Below are 19,615 nucleotides of genomic sequence, written 5' to 3'. Positions count from 1 at the left end.
GAAGTTGGTATTTCAAAAAAGTGGATCTGTGGTGAATTAGCACGGGTAGAGAAGATCAAGGTTTTGGATGGGGGAAGACAAGAGATGGTGGTGAACAGCTGTCTTATAGACCTGAAGGGAGGAGTGGTATTGAAGAGAGTGATGGAGTTTGTTCCAGAGGTGGGAGAAAAGAGGAATGAAAGAGTGAAGGTGAGCAGAGAGTCTTGATTTTGGCAGTCTGACCATATAGTTGGGGGGGGGGGGGGGGGGGGGGGCTATTTACTCAATTTCAAGTTCGTGTGCAGTTCATGTTAATTTTGTACAACCACTATAAATGTATTCTGCTGGGTCCTACTAATCGGAAAAATGATGGCGCCATTTTTTCCTGTTGACCTTTAGTGACGTTGACTCAAGGTCAAAGTTCAAACGTCATTACAGTGACCATACTGAATTCAGAGTATATCGACCTTGGTACCAAAATGTGGCAAATTTCACAAGCAACATTGATTATGACATTTGTTTTGTCATTTGCCCTCTCAGATGTTTGCAATATGCAAATGGATAAGCAAATGACCTAATTAGAGAGAAAAAAAAGCATAACAAGTACACATACATTCAAAGTACACTGCCCCCATGCCAAATAATTAAATATCCTACAGCGCGGCATTGCCAGGGCACCTCCGGTGCCCGGCAATACCGCAGTGCAGCTCATTGAGGCTGCATTGGGAGGGAGAGGTGTACACTAATTGATTGATTAATTGTATAATTAAAATCAATAAAAGATTATCACAAAATATTTTCATAATCAATTGGCTAATAGCATAAATAAACCACTAGTGCTTCATCCAAAGATGTATGTTTTAGAAATGTAATTAAATAAGTCATTAATAAAAAATTAAATAATTAATTGATTACTCAATAAATAATGAATCGATTAATCAATAAATAATGAATCGATTAAATGATTAATCAATTAATCAAAAATATCCTTGATAGCCACATCACTTGGTCACTCATGTCCAAATATTAGCTTCCCAGCTCAAAAGGTGCCTGAGATATTGGCCAAATGAGAAAGAAAATAAATAAATGATTAATAATGAAAATAAATAAATAATAATCATTAAAAAATTAAATTATTAATCAATTTGGTCAGAGAACACATAAACTACCACTATTTCATCAGAATCTGTAACTTAAAAAAAAAAAATTTTTTTTGGCATTAATCGAATAATTAAATAATTAATAGATTAATTTATTAATTAATAAATCAAAAATAGCCTTTGCAGCCAAATCACCTGGTCATTGGCATGTCCAAATATCAGCTTCCTAACTCAAAAGGTGCCTGAGTTAATGGTCAGAAGAGAAAGGAAATTTAATTAATTAAATAAGTACTTAATTAATCGCTAATAATTAAATAACTCCTTAATTAATTGATTATTCAAAAAACCAAAAATATCGTTTTTGACAAAGGACTTGCTCACGACTCTGCCGAAATTTCAGCTTCCTAGCTCAAAGGATGGCTGAGATACCGCCCGGACAAACAAACAAGAAAACAAACAACCAAGAAAACAAACAACCAAGAAAACAAACAAACAAGAAAACAAACAAACAAGAAAACAAACAAGTACACATACATTCAAAGTACACCACCCCATGCCGAATAATTAAATATGCTGCAGCGCGGCATTGCCGGGGCGCCTCTGGCGCCCGGCAATACCGCAGTGCAGCTCATTGAGGCTGCATTGGGAGGGAGAGGTGTACACTAATTGATTGATTAATTGTATAATTAAAATCAATAAAAGATTATCACAAAATATTTTCATAATCAATTGGCTAATCGCATAACTAAACCACTAGTGCTTCATCCGAAGATGTATCTTTTAGAAATTTAATTAAATAAGTCATCTATCTATAATTCCAGTAATCTCTGTGTGTATGTTTGTTTGTACGTTTGTTTGTTTGTTTGTATGTCTGTGACCGCTGTTTCTCGACAACTACCGGTCCGATATACTTGAAACTTGCCAGGTATATTGCTGGGGACCCGAGGATGTGCCTTTTCAAGGTTTCATATTAATCGGACAATTACTTACCGAGCTATGTCCAAAAAACGATTCAACCAATCAGAGAGCAGCGAGCTATCGCGTGTGCCGAACGTGGCGGACACACTCTGCCTCGGATGGCACATTTGAGAGCGTATTCATTTATTTCACGTTTGCAAACTATGTTGCCGTTAAACTATGTTTTAAAACTAATAAAAACTAATTTGCGATTCATCGTAACTGCGATATACGACCTTCCTGACAGTGAGGACTGCACTTCCGGCATCCAATCACAGAACGCGTTATTGCGTAGGCGTGGCCGATGTGAGAGCGAGCTGATGCTGAGCCCAGCGCGTGCGCCATTACGGTACGTAATTCGATTTCTTCCGGAGAAAATAATAATTTCTCGATTTCTTATGCGCATTATTTCTCCCAATTCAGTCAGAGCGAAGGGCGGAAGCGAAGAGCGTTGTTTTTTTTGTTTACGGGCGTACGGGCGGGGTAGAGCGTACGGGTAGGGGTTTTTTTTTTTTTTGGCACATTTGAGAGCGTATTCATTTATTTCACGTTGGCAAACTATGTTGCCGCTATGTTGCCGTTAAACTATGTTTTAAAACTAATTAAAACTAATTTGCGATTCTTTCGCTTTCCTGCGCATTTGTGCACGCTATGGCGATTTCTTTACCAAACTCCGCTAGCCGTTAGCTTTGGACCAAACCATTTTATGTAAATAGAGGGGGGGGGGGATTGTCACCGTACTCGCAAGCCGTTAGCTTTGGACCAAACCGTTGCATGTAAATAGAGGGGGGGGGGATATACTTTTAGATATATATATAGTACGGGCATGCCCTAGTTTATAAAAAATTAAATAATTAATTGATTACTCAATAAATAATTAATCGATTAATCAATAAATAATTAATCGATTAAATGATTAATCAATAAATCAAAAATATCCTTGATAGCCACATCACTTGGTCACTCATGTCCAAATATTAGCTTCCCAGCTCAAAAGGTGCCTGAGATATTGGCCAAATGAGAAAGAAAATAAATAAATGATTAATAATGAAAATAAATAAATAATAATCATAAAAAAATTAAATATTAATCAATTTGGTCAGAGAACACATAAACTACCACTATTTCATCAGAATCTGTAACTTAAAAAAAATAATTTTTTTTGTCATTAATCGAATAATTAAATAATTAATCGATTAATTGATTAATTTATAAATCAAAAATATCCTTTGCAGCCAAATCACCTGGTCATTGGCATGTCCAAATATCAGCTTCCTAACTCAAAAGGTGCCTGAGTTAATGGTCAGAAGAGAAAGGAAATTTGATTAATTAAATAAGTACTTAATTAATCGCTAATAATTAAATAACTCCTCAATTGATTGATTAATCAAAAAAAAAAAATAGCGTTTTTGACAAAGGACTTGCTCACTATTGTGCCGAAATTTCAGCTTCCTAGCTCAAAGGATGGCTGAGATATCGTCCGGACAAACAAAGAAGAAAGAAAGAAAACAAACAAACAAACAAGAAACCAAGAAACCAGAGTGAAAACTGAGTACTCTCTTTCAGCGTGCGTCACTGCCGAGCCCCCTTTGGTGCCCGGAAATAAAGATTTGCAATGCCTGGAGATGGCATAGGAAAGGAGCGGTGTACAACAAACAACCAGAGTGAAAACTGAATACTCCCTTTCAGCGTGCGTCACTGCCGAGCCCCCTTCGGTGCCCGGCAATGACGATTTGCAATGCCTGGAGATGGCATTGGAAAGGTGCGGTGTACAATTAACATATAGTCCTCACCATACACGTAAATCCCATCACTTCGCATTATTATTGAATGCCAATCATTAGCGACCATCTCAAATGTGTTCTGCTGGATCCTAAACTGGAAAAACGTTTTGTAAATGAGGCAAAAGATGAAATAGCGGAGTTAATTGGGACATACTATCAGTCGCTAAATGAATTTTTTTTTTTCAAATTGATGAATTAAAATATTATTTACATAGTACGTTCGATCCAAGTTATCATTTGAAAGTATTAAATAATTTGACTTACCAATGGGCACTAATAAAAATAAAGGTAAGAATGAGGTTGACTGGAGACCTACATGCAGATACTACAGGTCATTGTATCTTACAAAAGCATTAATTCTTTATCTTAACAGGATTAGAGTCCTTCCCTGAAAAGAGCAAACAGAATATATGTGTGACGCGAACAAGCAAAGTGATTTGGACATCTGCCAGAATCAATTTTGTGTTTTTAGGCAACAAATGAAATGTTAAAAATACTAACAATGGCTCAAAACCCAACCAACATGAGCAAATGAGCATGATGAATGAACAGTATAAAGAAAAGCATTGGGAACTTAAATCTAAAAATCAATATTCTAGACATCCGACTTATTTTGCTTGATCGCATCACATGGTTAAAATGACATTTGACATTTCACCTTGGGTCAAGGTAAGTAAAGTCAAGTACATGTCAAAGGTCAGTTAATATCAAGAATATGTCAACAGAAAACAATAAGCAACATATTTTTCCAGTTTAGGATCCAGCAGAACACATTTGAGATGGTCGCTAATGATTGGCATTCAATAATAATGCGAAGTGACGGGATTTACGGGTTTGGTGAAGACTATATGTTAATTATGCATATTTTTTCTCTAATTAGGTCATTTTATTATTAATTTGCAAATTGCAAACATCTGAGAGGGCAAATGACAAAACAAATGTCATAATCAATGTTCCTTGTGAAATTTGCCACATTTTGGTACCAAGGTCGATATACTTTGAATGAAGTATGGTCACTGTAATGACGTTTGAACTTTGACCTTGAATCAAGGTCACTAAAGGTCAACAGGAAAAAATGGCGACATCATTTTTCCGATTAGTAGGACCCAGTAGAATACATTTATAGTGGTTGTGCAAAATTAACATGAACTGCACACAAACTTGAAATTGAGTACATAGGTCCCCCCACTAATAAGAGGGTTGCTGGCAGATCTTGTGCAACCTGCAGGAATATATGGGGGACAGAGCACAGAGAGAGTTGGGGGAGTAAGGCCGGAGAGGAGTCAGTAGAAGACAGAAAGACCACCAACCTGCCTGCGGTGAGTGAGTGAAAGGCCCTCGGAGTTAGCTTCATCACGGGAGATTCCAATGATTCTGAAAGCTTTGGTTTCAACAGCGTGAAGCCGAGCTAGGTGTGAGGCAGTAGCACCGGCCCAGAGGGGGGAACAGTATTCCATTGAGCTGTGGATGAAAGCCTTGTATGTGGTGAGCTCAGGTGTGCCAAGGAAGGACTTCGCACGACGTAGGATGCCCAGTCGGTGACTGGCTTTGGGGGCCAGCTTGGAAATGTGGTTTTCCCAGGAAAGATCATGGTAGATAGTGAGACGCAAAAGCTTGAGTGACAGAACTTTTTGGAGAGGATTGTTGAGAAAGTAGACGGGAGGGTTGTCCAGTCGGTCTTTTCGGAGAGACATAGTGAGAGTGTGAGATTTGTCAGGATTGAAAGACATGTTCCACTTGTTTGCCCAGTCTGTGATTTTGTCCGGGTCTGCAGAGAGTGAGGAGGCTGGCGACTACCGATCTGAAGGATGACTCAACTTATGGATCTGAGGGACTTGCTGTCCAAACTTAACTTATGGCATCCAAGACCAACTCCAAACATTTCCATCTCCTCTCCCTGTCAAGACTGGAGTGAGTGCCCCAAGACAGTGTTCTTGGCCCAGTACTATTTCTGATCTTCATAAATAATCTCTCTGACTCTGTGGAAAATACTCTATTATTTGTTGATGATTCCACCTTCTGCCATGACATCACATCATTCAGACAGGCAAGCTGCAGCTTCTGCCCTCACTTCAGATCTTAATACAAGTAAAATCACAAGACGGTCAAACACTTGGAACATATCGCTCTCCAAAAGGACCATCTGGCAAACCCTCCTATCTACTTTCTCTCTCAACAATCTTCTTGAGGAAGTTCAGTCATTGATATTTCTTGTGCAAACCACATTTCAAAGTTGGCCTCTAAAGCCAGCCGCCGTCTGGGCATCCTCCATCGTACAAAGTCCTTCCTTGGCACACCTGAACTCCTATCCACCTACAAAGCCTTCTTCATTCACAGCTAGATGAAGTGCTGCTCTCTCCTCTGGGCTGACTCCCTGCCTCACATCTTGATCAGCTTGCCGCCGTGGAAACCAAGGCCTTCAACATCATTGGCATCTCTGAAGCTGAAGCTGAGTCTATGACTTCTGAAGCTCTGAAGCTGAAGACTCATGGCATAGCTGAAAAACAAATCAAGCATGTGCATGCACAAGCTAAGCATGGGGGATGCGATGTCACTTCCCAGAGGTACAGGTGACACTATCTTTATAACATCACTCATCTCTTGGCAGTTAAGAAATAACCCACCTCCTCCTTCCCCCTTTTTAATAGAACTATAATATTGAATATGCCTCCCATTTCTAATGACTTCGACCACCATTTTTAATGACGAACCATTTTTAATATGACTACCATTTTTAATATGTCTATGACGACTATTTTTAATACGACTACCATTATTAATGACGATGACTAACCAATTTAATATGACTGCCATTTTTCATATGACTACCCTCAGACCCTTCAAAGCCCTCAGACTGTTGAGACCACTCAGACCCTTAAGACCCCAAATACATTTAAGACCCCATCAGTACATGAAGCCGTGTGATTGTATGTCTATTAAGCATGTACTGTTTGAAGATGGGTTGCACCCAGACTACACATACGTCTATTATTTCAGTAATATTGGAATGTACCTTGTAAACCTTTCAACCCTTTAGACTATTCAGACCCCTTAGAGTCTTAGACCATTGAAGACTCATTAATACTGTTCAGACCCCAAACCCTAAAGACAATTTAAGGCCTCCAAGACCCTTTAAACCCCTATGACCTTGAAAACCCAAAGACCCGAAAGATCCTTAAAGACCCCAAAGATTCTTAGACCCTTTTGACACCTTTGGATCCCTTCATTCTTTAGATCTTTTATACCTTTTGGACCCCTAGAACCCTCCGACCTTTACAACCCGCAAGTCCCTTTGGACCTCTTTGACATTAACATGATTTAGACCCCTTATACCCTCCAGAAAGATTGGACAGCATGGACCCTTGACCATTTAGAGTTTTAGACCACTTGGACCTTTTTACATGCTTGAGAGATTTGACCCTTTTGACCCCTGAGACACAACTACGATTGGAATATACCCATAAAACAATGTCAGACATTTTACATGCACACCACACAAACATCTGTAGTCATATTGCAAACAGACGATACTTTTTCAGCAAGTAGTGCACAAACTCGACCCAGCCATAGGGTGAGTATTCTACTATCGAATACATAAAGAAAAGAAAATTGAAGAACAGTAGTAAAGAAAAGAACAGTAGAAAATCTTGTGCTTATACACTGCCTGCGTTCTTTTCCTAAGAGCGAGTAATATGTATTGTGAAGATCGTATGTTGAGGTTGTCGTGATTTATTGTCAACAACATCAATTTCATTATTGTAGTGTTGCACGTGCGCCTGTTATTAAAAATACTGCTTTACACAGGTTTATTATAACACCTAAAGGTGGTTTTACACAGGTTTATTATAACACCGCCGTGTTTAGGCATTGTGTGGTAATGGTGCTTACACACTGTCTGGGTCTTCCATGGGTGTAATCGAGTAAAACGTTTTGTAAAGATTGTATGTTGAAGTTGTAATGATTTGTTGTCAACACAAATTTAATTAGGAGATTATTTCTTTTAATTTCCCAGGCAACGCCGGGTACTTCAGCTAGTTTTTAATATGACTAACCATTTTAATACCACTATTTTTAATACACCTTTACTTTCAATGAGTAACCATTTTTAATGTCTAACCATTTTAATATGACCAACAATGACTTACAAGCCAAATTGGTTATGAACATATTCTTAAAAGGTGTATTGAGAGCAAATAAATAAATAAAATGGAGCCTTCAAAAAGAACTCTGCTGTCACGTACTTTGAACTCCACTTTATTTAAACGATCTACTTGTATGTCATAACCAGAAAAAAATACTTAGTTTATTGTTAATATGACTGGTAATAAATTGTGTTTAGTACTAGGGTATGTACCTCATTCTGCCAATGTTTGTCAAACTGTGGAACTCCATTTCATAAGGACTATAGGGACCAAACAGTCTGACCTGCAACACAGAAATACAAAAAAAGTTAGAGGGACAGAAGGGAAAAAAGGTTTCACAATTTCAACGTGTTTGAAAATATTTTTCCTGATTATGCCATGGGATGGGATAGTGATGAAGCATCAGAAGCAGCAGCAAAGAAATGCAATGTCCTCTCCACCCCCTTTCCCTCAAAATAAACCTTATGTTCCACAGGAGTGCCGGGCCCGAAAGTGAAGAGAGCGCGGGGCCCGAATGTGAAGAGAGTACTGGGACCGATAGTTGTTTTGTTATTAAATCACAAAACTTGGTGGTATTGTATTTTCCAAAACATCCTTATAATGTTTGGCTTTGATAGGTAGCCTTCCAAAAACATGTTTCAGATGGGATATGAAGACATAGCAGGGGAAATACAAGCAGGATCGTGCAATAGCTCGTTTTCCAACTATATGTACGCAAGATCTTCATAAATGTTCTCTCTGACTCTCTGGAAAATCCTCTTTACATATTTGCTGATGTGATTTGTTATGATATGCTGATGGATTTAATGTGATATTTGCATTACAACAATTGTGATTTCACCCTGTGCCGTGACATCCCTCATCCTTCAGACAGGGAGGCCGCACCTTGTTCCCTCTCTGCAGACCTTGAAAAAAAACTTAGGGGCAATACCCCAGGTGCTCACCTGGTAGAATAAACAGGACACTGCACTGAATAAAGGTATTTAAAACCAATTTCAATGGTTGCTAGAAGACAGGCCAAACATGTAGAATCATACCAACATAATAATAAAACTTTAAAGAAATAAACAAAAAAATACCTATCAACATTTGTAAGGTCAAACCTGGACCCACTTTGACCCACCGTATACCCCCTTAGACTTCGATTTTCTTAGTGCCGGGAACAAACTTCGGTATATCATGGGGATTGGGGGATGATGGTTGTGGTCAAGTTTCATCGAAATAGTGTGTGCAGTTTCAGAGGAAAAAGCAAATTCCTATTTTGAGGGGTCAAACCTGGATCCGCTTTGACCCCGATTTTTTTTAATGCCGTGAACAACTTTAGCCACAACACAACAAATATCATTTGTGTCAAGTTTGGTCACAATCCCTTCAGCGGTTTCAGAGAAGAAGTTGCAAGTGTTTCCGGATGGATGGACAGACGGACGACGCGCCATCGCATAAGCTCCCCTGAACTTTGTTTCAGGTGAGCTAAAAATCAGAAGCTGGTCAAACACTTCGAATATGTCTAAGTCCTGACAAATCTCACACACTCACAATCTCTCTCTGAAGGACCGTCTGGCATTCCCTCCTATCGACTTTCTTAACAATTCTCTTGAGGAAGTTCAGTGATTCAAACTCCGGGGTCTCATTCACCATCAGCCATTATCTTTCTTGGGTAAACCACATTTCAAAGTTGGCCTCCAAAGCCAGCTGCCAACTGGGTCCTTCCTTGCACATATGAACTCCTATCCACCTACAAGACATTCATCTGCAGCTTGATGGAGAACTGCTCTCACACCTCTGGGCCAGCTGCCCTGCATCACACCTTGTTTATCTTGATGCCGTGGAAACAATGGCCAATCCATAAGCCCCCGTGGAAACTATGACCAACGAAGCCGAGTCTATGGGCCTATCACAGACAAGTCAGTGGTCTCACCGTCTTCTGTTGTCTAATTTCGGGTCATGCACCCTCTGCCTTTTCTGTGCTTTGTTACCCTCACTCACCAGCCCCTCCACATCCTCCCACCTCCCCTCCCCACCCTCGCTCCCTCCCACGAGGTTTCCACAGGGCATACACGGTCCACCATCAGCAAGCCACCAGCAAGTCCACCAAGCCCTGGTGTTGGGCTAGCGGCTAGGGTGCCAGCTTAGGATCCTAGGATCCTGGGTTCGAATCCCGGTCGATCGCTGAATTAACGCCAGGGGGGTTGACTCAGCCTGTCATCCTTCCGAGGCAAATTGAGTACCAGTTCACTGGTAATTCCCTGTTTGTCGTAAAAAAAAAGGCAACAAAATGGTTGGCGGCAGGAAGGGCATCCGGCCGTAAAACATTGCTTCAAAAAGGGGACCAAAAAACAACAACCACGGTCCCCGAAAAAGGCCAACCCCCGCTTGCGGGGAAAAATGGCCTCTAAAGGTGGTTTTTTTTTTATACACGGTCCACCATCAACATCATCCTGGTGAAACCACCTAAATCCAGGATCACTGCTTACCTCCTCATTTGTTCCTCTTTTTTCCTGCCTGTGGAGTCCACATCCACATCCTCTTCAATCTCATTCTTTCCTCCAGACCTTCATGACAGCTGTTCACTGCAATCTCAGATTGTCCCCAATGCAAAACCATGACATTTTTTTCCCTCATTAGCCCCACCCATATCCCTTATGTCATAGCCCCAGTGGTTTTAGTAATTTTCCTGTACGGAGTTAAAGACGGTCAGTCAGCCTGGAGTATTAGTACTGTCCAGAGTAGAGTGACCTGGTCTGAAACCAAATTGATGATCAGAGATCAAGCCATTGGAGAAGAGGAAAGATTTCATATCCGAAGCAATGATGGATTCCATGACTTTGCTGATAATTGGGAGAAGGCTGATTGGTATGTAGTTGCTAGGATCTGTTTTTGCACCTTTTTGTGCAAAGCGGTGATGTTGGCTGATTTCCAAGCAGATGGCAGTTGACCTTGAGCAAAAGAGAGGGTGAAGAGAACAGAGAGAGGGAGTGAAAGAGCGGAAGAACAGGATTTTAGGACCTGTGGGCTGATGCCGTCGGGTCCAGTTGCAGAATCAGAGTCGAGGGTTGACAGAAAATTTTCCACCTTGTCAGGAGGAAAGGACACGGAGTCCAGGAGCAGTTGGGTACGACTGGGTACGGTGGGTACAGAGAGGGATGGGTTTGGGACACAAGATTTAGAGGCAAACACAGAGTTGAGGCATTCAGCTTTTTCACGTGCGGAGTCAGCTGTGTAGCCGTTTGAGGTAAGGGAGGGGATGGAGGGGGAACAAACACCAGAAACAGATTTGACCAGACGCCACCAGGATTTGGAAGAGGGAGACAGATAAGAGAGTTCGGTCTTGAGAACGTAGAGATATTGTTTCCTGGCTCTCCTGAGGGTGGACACACACTTGTTTCGGGCTTTGTGAAAGGAAATGAGATTTCCTTCCGTTGGATTTGCTTTCCAGGAGACGAAGGCAAGTTGTTTCTGGGCAACAGCCTCACCACAAGATTCCATGTACCATGGACGGGAGGAAGGGTATGACAACTGAAGACGAGATGGGATAAATCTGTGCATGAGAGAGCAATTTACTTTGGAAGAATTCCCAGGATGAGTTGATGTCAGAGGTGGTAGAGATGGGAGACCAGTCCAGATGATTTATGGCTGCTTGAAGACCGTGCCAGTTGGCCTGAGTGAAATGCCAGACTCGTCGACGCTGAGCAGGCTCCCTGAGAATGGTCAGAGAGATGTCCACTTTAACAAGCACATGATCAGATGAGCCGATTGGAGCAGAAGAAGAGCAGCAGACATTTTCAGGGAAGTTAGTCATAACCAGGTCCAGAAGAGAAGATGCTCCGTTGACTGAGATCCGGGTCGGGAAATTGACAGATTGTGTCTGTCCCAGTGAGTCGCAGAAGTCCTTTGCTGAGGAGCCATGGCTGGTGAGAGAGGTACCCACACCCAGCCAACTGGCATGGTGACAATTGAAATCACCACATATGAGGAAGAGAGAGTTGGGATGGGTAGATAGTTGGTCCATATTATCAGACATCGAGATGTAGATGGAGTCATCACTGTTTGGTGGACGGTACAACACACATATGAACAAGAGGTGGGAGCGAAGGGGAAGCCGTAGCCAGAGGTATTCCTGGGGGTGAGGTGGAGAGAGTGCAGTGCAGGGCGAGTGAGGAAGAGAGTTTTTGATAAAGATAGCAACCCCACCTCCAGGACGAGGCTCAGGTCTATCATACCGGAGGAGGGAGTAACCCGGGAGAGATACTAAGGAATCAGAGACATCATGAAGGAGGAAAGTTTCTGTTAAGCAGATCACGTCTGGTTTGACAGAAGCAACCTGTATGGAGAGATCAGTTAAGTTTGAACGAAGGCCCCGGATGTTTGAGGTCCATACCGTTAATGAAGAGGAAGGGGGAGCATCGGATACAGAACAGGGGGGAGGAGGGGTAGGGTAAGATGTGGAAGAGGTGGAAGAGGTAGGGAGAGCTGTTGAAGGTGTGTCAGAGATTTCAGAATAGCTCGGAGAAAGGGAAGGATGGGGCGGACAAAAGGTTTGATGGTGATTGGGTGAGGCACAATGAGGTGTTATTTGAGGAGGGGGAGGCAGAAGGTTGGGGGAGATGGAGGTGAGAGTTGGAAGGGGGAAGAAGCAGGGAGGATGCTTTGAGGAGCGGGAGTGAGAGGGGGGAAATTGAGAAGAAATGAGGGTGGGGAGATTTGAAGGGGAGGGGCAAGGGGGGAGTTTAGGAGGGAAGGGACAAGGGGAGGGATTTGAAAGGGATGGGATATGGGGGAGATTTGGAGGGGAGGGGTGAGTCTAGGAGGGGAGGGGTGAGGGGGAGTCTTGGAGGGGAGGGAGTTTAGGAGGGAAGGGGCAAGGGGGGAGATTTGAAAGGGATGGGTGATGGGGAGGATTAGGAGGGGAGGGAGAAAGGGGGAAGATTTGAAAGGGATGGGTGATGGGGAAGATTTGAAGGGGAGGGGTGATTGGGAAGATTTGGAGGGGAGGGGTTATGGGGAAGATTGGGAGGGGAGGGGTGAGATTGGATTTTAGAAAGTGTACGATTAATGGGAAACTAACATTTATTGCAAAATGAGTTTCTTGTGACCTTCGAGTCAAAAATACGTTTAAGGACGCTGGAGGGAGGATGGAGTGCAGGAGAGTTTAGGGAATGTAGAAAAGAGGCACTGTAAGATTTGGAATTTTTTTTGGGGATGAATAGATTTGGTGAGCAAGTCGAAAGCAGCCTTTTAAAGAAGAAGAAAAAGGTGTTATAATATACGACGGAATACAGAACTTGAGGGGAAAGTGTAAACATTTTAAGGTTAATAACAGTGAAAACTATCTGGGGAAATGGGGGAGAAACATGTGGTCGAAGAACGAATGAACGAATAAGAACGAATAAACGAATGAGAACAAAGAATAAGAACAGAGAAGGAAATGTTTTTTTGTTTTTTTTTTGAGTTGAGATTTTAAACAAGGAAGTAGGCTATGGGGTGAAAAGACTGGAAAAAGCAGAGAACGAAAGTTATTGGAGCACAAACGACGGACCGCTGAGAGAAAAACAAAGCCTCAAGGTTGGACACTGTACAAGGCTTCAAAAGACACGACACGAATTAACACGATTTTCTATACAGGTATGAAAGATTTGCACCGAAAATCTTCCTCGGGACACAATATACGTACACACACCATAAAATAAATACAGTTATAACGAAAATACAAATGGGAACAATTACTTAACTTAGATTTCGATGGAGAGCGTGGACAGCTGCGAATAAAAGAAACCTCGCCGGCAAGACCAGAAGCGGAGTGTTTATTTGCTTTTAATCCAAGATGGCTGCCATACCACGGGTCCTATGATGTCACAATTATCATAACATTCTGCATGGGTGTCACTTACACCCTGAAAGTTTCGTCTCAATCGGACAAAGGGTTGCTGAGAAAAACGAGGTTTAGCCCGGATGGACGGACAACCCAAAAACATAATGCCTCCAGCGACTTTGTCGGCGGCGGCATAAAAAATAAAATTAAAAACTACAACTGTGCAACAATATCTTGACGGCGATTATGCAGGGTTCTTACATTCGTGTCGGTCAGTGAATTTGCAGTTGGCACCGTCAGACGTTCCAGAGACGTCTTGTCCACTTTCCGCGAAGAACAATTGGGCAGATGCACTCGCACCGAGTTCGATGACATGAGCATGCTGTGATTTTGCTGTAAAACCCATCATATCGTTATAAAATCTTCTGCATAAACAAATCCACAGTAGCAGCAGTCAACATGTGCAAGCAGTCAAATAATATCCACAAACGCACACACAAATGATGCGAGGGTAGTTAAGGTTATACGAATGAGAGGGTCACACTAGTCAAAATAAACGGCAAATTCATTATTTTTTCAATACAAGTTTAAATAATAAAGCTCAAATGGTAAAAAAAAAAGAAAAAAGTTAAGAGCGGGAAAGACAAACTTGTGGTTGAAGAAAATAAAGATCAAAATACACAAGGAATTTTAACATAAACTTGCCATAATTTGATGCCGCGACGTCGACCGGTACGACGTTAAATATATGACGTCGTGACGCTAAATCCTTTCAGCTTCAAGTATCACATTTTTACCTGACATAACCTCTGCCCTTTTACCTCATCATGTCAAAATCTAATCAGTTCATCTTTGCTTCATAACACATACCAACACCAAGTTTGGTGAAGATCCCATCACTGGTACACAGGTTAGCGCGGTAACATATTTTTTTACCAAATGGGACCTTTTGACCGAATAATCTATTCAGTTCATCTTTACATCATTATAAATACTTGTACCAGGTTTGACTTGTATCCCATCCCTTCCAAGAGCCATTCTTAAGTTATCATGGAAACGAAAACCTATCACGGACGGATGGATGGACAACCCTAAAACATGATGCCTCCGGTGACTTCATCAGCCGAGACATAAAAACATGGCCGTCTCGCACGACAATGCGCCAGGCTGATAAGAATTATTTCTACACAATGTGCCTTCGCCCTTTGACATTTTCACCCAATTTTTAAATCGTCTTAGCCATATTCTCAAAATAAAGGTTTGGTGAAAAATTGATGTAAAAAGCTCAAATGGTAAAAAAAAAACGTTTTGCCCTGGATGGATACACAAATGCACGCACATGATTGCAAAACCCTGATTCCCTCGACACGGGGGACAGAGTCAAATATATACAAGTGCCTTCAGAAAGTATTCACACCCCTTGACCTTTTCCACATTTTGTTGTGTTGCAGCCTGAATTTAACATGGATTAAACTGAATTTTTTTTGTCACTGATTTACACATAATACCCCATAACATCAGAGAAGAATTTCATTTAAAAAATGTTTTTATAGAATAATTAAAAATGAAAAGCTGAAATGTCTTGAGTTAATAAGTATTCAACCCCTTTGCTATGACACTCCAAATTGAGCTTAGGTGCATCCAATTTCCTTTGATCATCCTCGAGATGTCTCCACAATTAAATTGGAGTCCACGTGTGGACGATTCAATTGATTGGACATGATTTAGAAAGAAACATCTTTCTTTCCAAGGTCCCACAGTTGACGATGTATGTCATAGCAGAAACTCTACCACAAAGTCCAAGGAACTGTCCGTATAACTCAGAGATACAATTGTGAGGAGGCACAGATCTGGGAAAGGATATAAAACAATTTCTGGAGTGTTGAAAGTTCCCAAGAGCACAGTGAGCTCCATCATCAGGAAATGGAAAGAATATGGAACTACCCAGCCTCTTCCCAGAGCTGCCCGACCAAACTGAGCAACCGGGCAAGAAGGACCTTGGTCAGGGAGGTTCCCAAGAACCCAATGACCACTGACAGGAATCAACAGTTCCTTGGCTGAGATGGGAGAACCTGCTGGAAGGACAAGAGTCTCTGCAGCACTTCACAAATCTAGCCTTTATGGGAGAGTGGCCACACAGAAGCCACTTGTGAGTAAAAGGCACATGACAGGATGCCTGGAGCTTGCAAAAAGGCACGTGAAAGTTCAGAGCATGAGTCAAAAGGTTATGTGGTCTGATGAGAAGAAAATTGCACTCTTTGGCCTGAATGTAAAGTGCTATGTCTGGCTGAAACCGAGCATAGCTCATCAACCAACTAACACCATCCCTACAGTGAAGCATGGTGGTGGCATCATCATGCTATGGGGATGCTTTTCAACAGCAGGAACTGGGAGAATTGTCTGGATAGAGGAAAATCCTTGAGGAGAATCCACACTTGAACCCAATTGAGAATCTGTGGAAAGACTTCAGGATTGCTGTTTATTGATGCTCCCCCAACTTGACAGAGCTTGAGCAAATCTGCAAGGAAAAATGGGAGAAACTCCCCAGATCCAGAGGTGCAAAGCTGATACAGATTTACCCAAGAAGACTCAACGCTATAATCGCTGCCAAAGGTGCTTCTATGAAATATTGACTTGGACTGTGGCGAAAACTTGCATTCCAACAGCACAATGACCACAAGCATACAGCCAAAGCAACACTGGAATGGCTTCAGCACAAGAATGTGAAAGCCCTTTCTTTAGTGGCCCAGCCAAAGCCCACACTCAAATCCAATTGAGAATCTGTGGAAAGACTTCAGGATTGCTGTTTATTGACGCTCCCCAAACTTGACAGAGCTTGAGCAAATCTGCAAGGAAAAATGGGAGAAACTCCCCAAATCCAGATGTGCAAAGCTGATACAGATTTACCCAAGAAGACTCAAAGCTATAAATCGCTGCCAAAGGTGCTTCCATGAAATATTGACGAAGGAGATGAACACTTATGTAAATTGATATTTCTGTATTGGACACCGCTCCTTTCCGATGCCATCTCCAGGCGCTGCATAACGTCATTGCCAGGCACGGAAGGGGGCTCGGCAATGACGCACGTTGAAAGGGAGTACTGTTTTCATGCTGGTTGTTTTCTTGTTGCTTGCAAAATCAAAGATTTTTCAAATATAATGGTCGGTTGCATTTATGGTTCTGTCTGTCTGTCTGTTTGTTGCTTGCAAAATCGAAGATTTTTCAAGTATATTGGTCGGTTGCGTTTGTGGTTCTGTCTGTCTGTTTGTCTGTGTGTTTGTTTGTCACCGGCCTACAGGTCAAAATTTTCAACCGATCTTCACGAAACTTCACCAAATGGTAGAGTTGGTCAGAAGCAGGAAGGCTATTGTTTTTGGGGTAAAAAGGTCAAAATAGGCCAAAGGTCACCAACTTTGCCAAATTTCTAAAATCCTCAATTTTCATCCGATTGACTTGAAAATTGAGCAGCATTTGCACATCGAGTCACTAAATAGGGAAACGAACTATTTTTGAGGTCAAAAGGTCAAAGGCCAACTCAAGGTCAACCTTCCTAAATCATCATTTTTCATCTGAAGTCACTTTTCTTTCTATTGACCCGAGCTTTGATCAAGATCGTCAATTTTAATCTTGATGAAATGGACAATTTGCTGTATCAATGGAATTTTTTTTCTTGGGGGGGGGGGGGGGGGGGGGGATTTTTGCAAGTACTGTATCGTGTTCCGCATGACGTCTTCTTGTTTGCATGTTTGTTTGTTTGTCACCGGCCTACAGGTCACAATTTTCAACCGATCATCATGAAACTTCACCAAGTCGTATAGGTTGTCCCAATTGAGAAGCCTATTGAGTTTGGGGTCAAAAGGTCGAAAGGTCAATATAGGCCAAAGGTCACCAACTTTGCCAAATTTCTAAAATCCTCAATTTTCATCCGATTGACTTGAAATTTGAAGAGGACATGCATATCTGGTCACTGAATTAAACCACCAAGTATATTTGAGGTCAACATCGGCCAAAAGGTCTGGTCACTGAATTCAACCACTCATTATAGCCGGTGGGCTCCGCCGCTGCTCCAGTATCTGCCACCACGCAGCCGGCTATGGACGAGGAGAGCTTGAGCGCTGCCGACGCCTCTTCTTCTTCTTCTTCAGAAAATGCCAAATGTTATTTCTGCGGAAATAAACGTCATGCTCGGGCTTTATGTCTCGCAAGATGCTCTGTGCCATAATTGTGGTCGGAAAGGCCACTATGCGAAGGTTTGCCGCGCGGCCAAGACACGGCGTGCGACTCTCGCTGGAACCAACTCCTCATGCTTGTCGCGCGGGACCCGGTAATATTGCGCAGTCTGCAGAGCGCCATGCTGCCGGTGCTCGTGGAAGGGAAGCCGGCCGATGCTCTGGTGGATACCGGAAGTAGTACAAGCTTCGTCAGTCAAGCTCTGGTGCAACGCAACAGATGGACCGTGGGACAAGCCACACGTCGCATCCACCTGGGTTCTCGGGGGCTGTGGATCCGCACGAAGGGCTTGTGTACACTTAACCTGGTTGTGAACGATGTGTCGTATCCCGACGTCAAACTCATGATAATGGCTGATTTATGTGCGGACGTGCTTCTCGGACACAACTTTCTGCACAGACATGGGTGATTAGAAATACAATTTGGTCAAGGGGAGAATACACTTACGGTGTGCGGTCTGGCCGAAATGGCTATCGAGCCACCGGCTCTCTTCCCTCATCTAACGGCCGATTGTAAACCACAAACTGTAAAGTCCCGACGGTATACTCGTGCCTACACTCAGTACACTGCGGATGACACCAAGTGCTTGCTACGGGAGGGTATTATAGAGCCGAGTAGGTCTCCCTGGAGAGCGCAGGTGCTCTTTGTGCACACGGACAACCACCGGAGGCGTTTGGTCGTTGATTATTCTCAAACGATCAATCGATTCACGCAATTAGATGCGTATCCCCTACCAAAAATGGATGATTTAGTGCGAGAGGTGGCAAAGTACCGCATCTTTCGTACTCTGGACTTGAAAAGTGCGTATCATCAGATACCTATACGCGATTCGGACAGGCCATATACTGGGTTCCAGTCCGGACAACGGCTATATCAATTCCATCGCATACCATTTGGGGTAATGAATTGGGTGGATGAGGATAAGTGCCACTATGCAACTAAAACAATCGACCTTCTCAGGTACACGATGACCGGGGGCGAGATAAAGCCTGACACCGAGCGCCTCCAGCCTTTGCTCGAGATTGCGGCTCTGTGTGATAGGGTGTCCTCGAGGCGTGCCTGAGGGCTTTTCGCTCATTATAGCCGGTGGGTACAAGGTTAGTCGGAGAAAATAAGGCCTTTGGTGGACTGTAAAGCCTTTCCTCTGACGAAGGCTGCCAAGGACGTCTTTTAACATCTGAAGGAAAATATCGTGGCGCGTGCGTGACTTCCATCGACGACACAATACCATTCCTGGTCGAGACAGACACATCGGACTGCACGATCACGGCGACCCTCACCCGGGGAGGGGGGTGGGGGGTGGGGTTCGAACAGTTGCTTTTCTTTCACGCACTTTGTCCCTGAGCGAACGCAGACACTCGGCTATCGAAAAGGAGGCTTACGCGGTCGTTGAATCAGTCAGACGGTGGCGCCATTTGCAGGAAATGTGATCTCATGACGGATCAGCAATCGGTCGCTTTCATGTACAGCCATCGGCACCCTCAACACATCCAGAATGAGAAAAGATCGAGATGGGGGGTGGAACTGACTGACTATTGCTATGAAATAATCTCTCGTCCAGGATGCGAAAATCTGGCCGCTGACGCGTTATCTAAACCGGTTTGTGCAGGCATG

At 42.7% G+C, this 19,615-nt stretch overlaps 1 protein-coding gene across 1 annotated transcript in view; it reads right to left on the bottom strand.

The window, feature by feature from the left end:
* LOC137436891 (ATP-dependent RNA helicase TDRD9) overlaps positions 1 to 19,615 on the bottom strand; it is a 504,026-nt gene that overhangs the window by 36,525 nt on the left and 447,886 nt on the right. The window contains 2 exon segments of the mRNA XM_078787098.1: positions 8,175 to 8,245; positions 14,033 to 14,164. Coding sequence (XP_078643224.1) covers positions 8,175 to 8,245; positions 14,033 to 14,164 — 203 coding nt within the window.

This window comes from Myxine glutinosa, chromosome 11 (assembly GCF_964187855.1).
Source record: "Myxine glutinosa chromosome 11, kmMyxGlut1.1, whole genome shotgun sequence".
Taxonomy (NCBI): domain Eukaryota; kingdom Metazoa; phylum Chordata; class Myxini; order Myxiniformes; family Myxinidae; genus Myxine; species Myxine glutinosa.
Note: the sequence above shows the minus strand (reverse complement) of the source record. Positions and strands in the feature narration are given on the sequence as shown.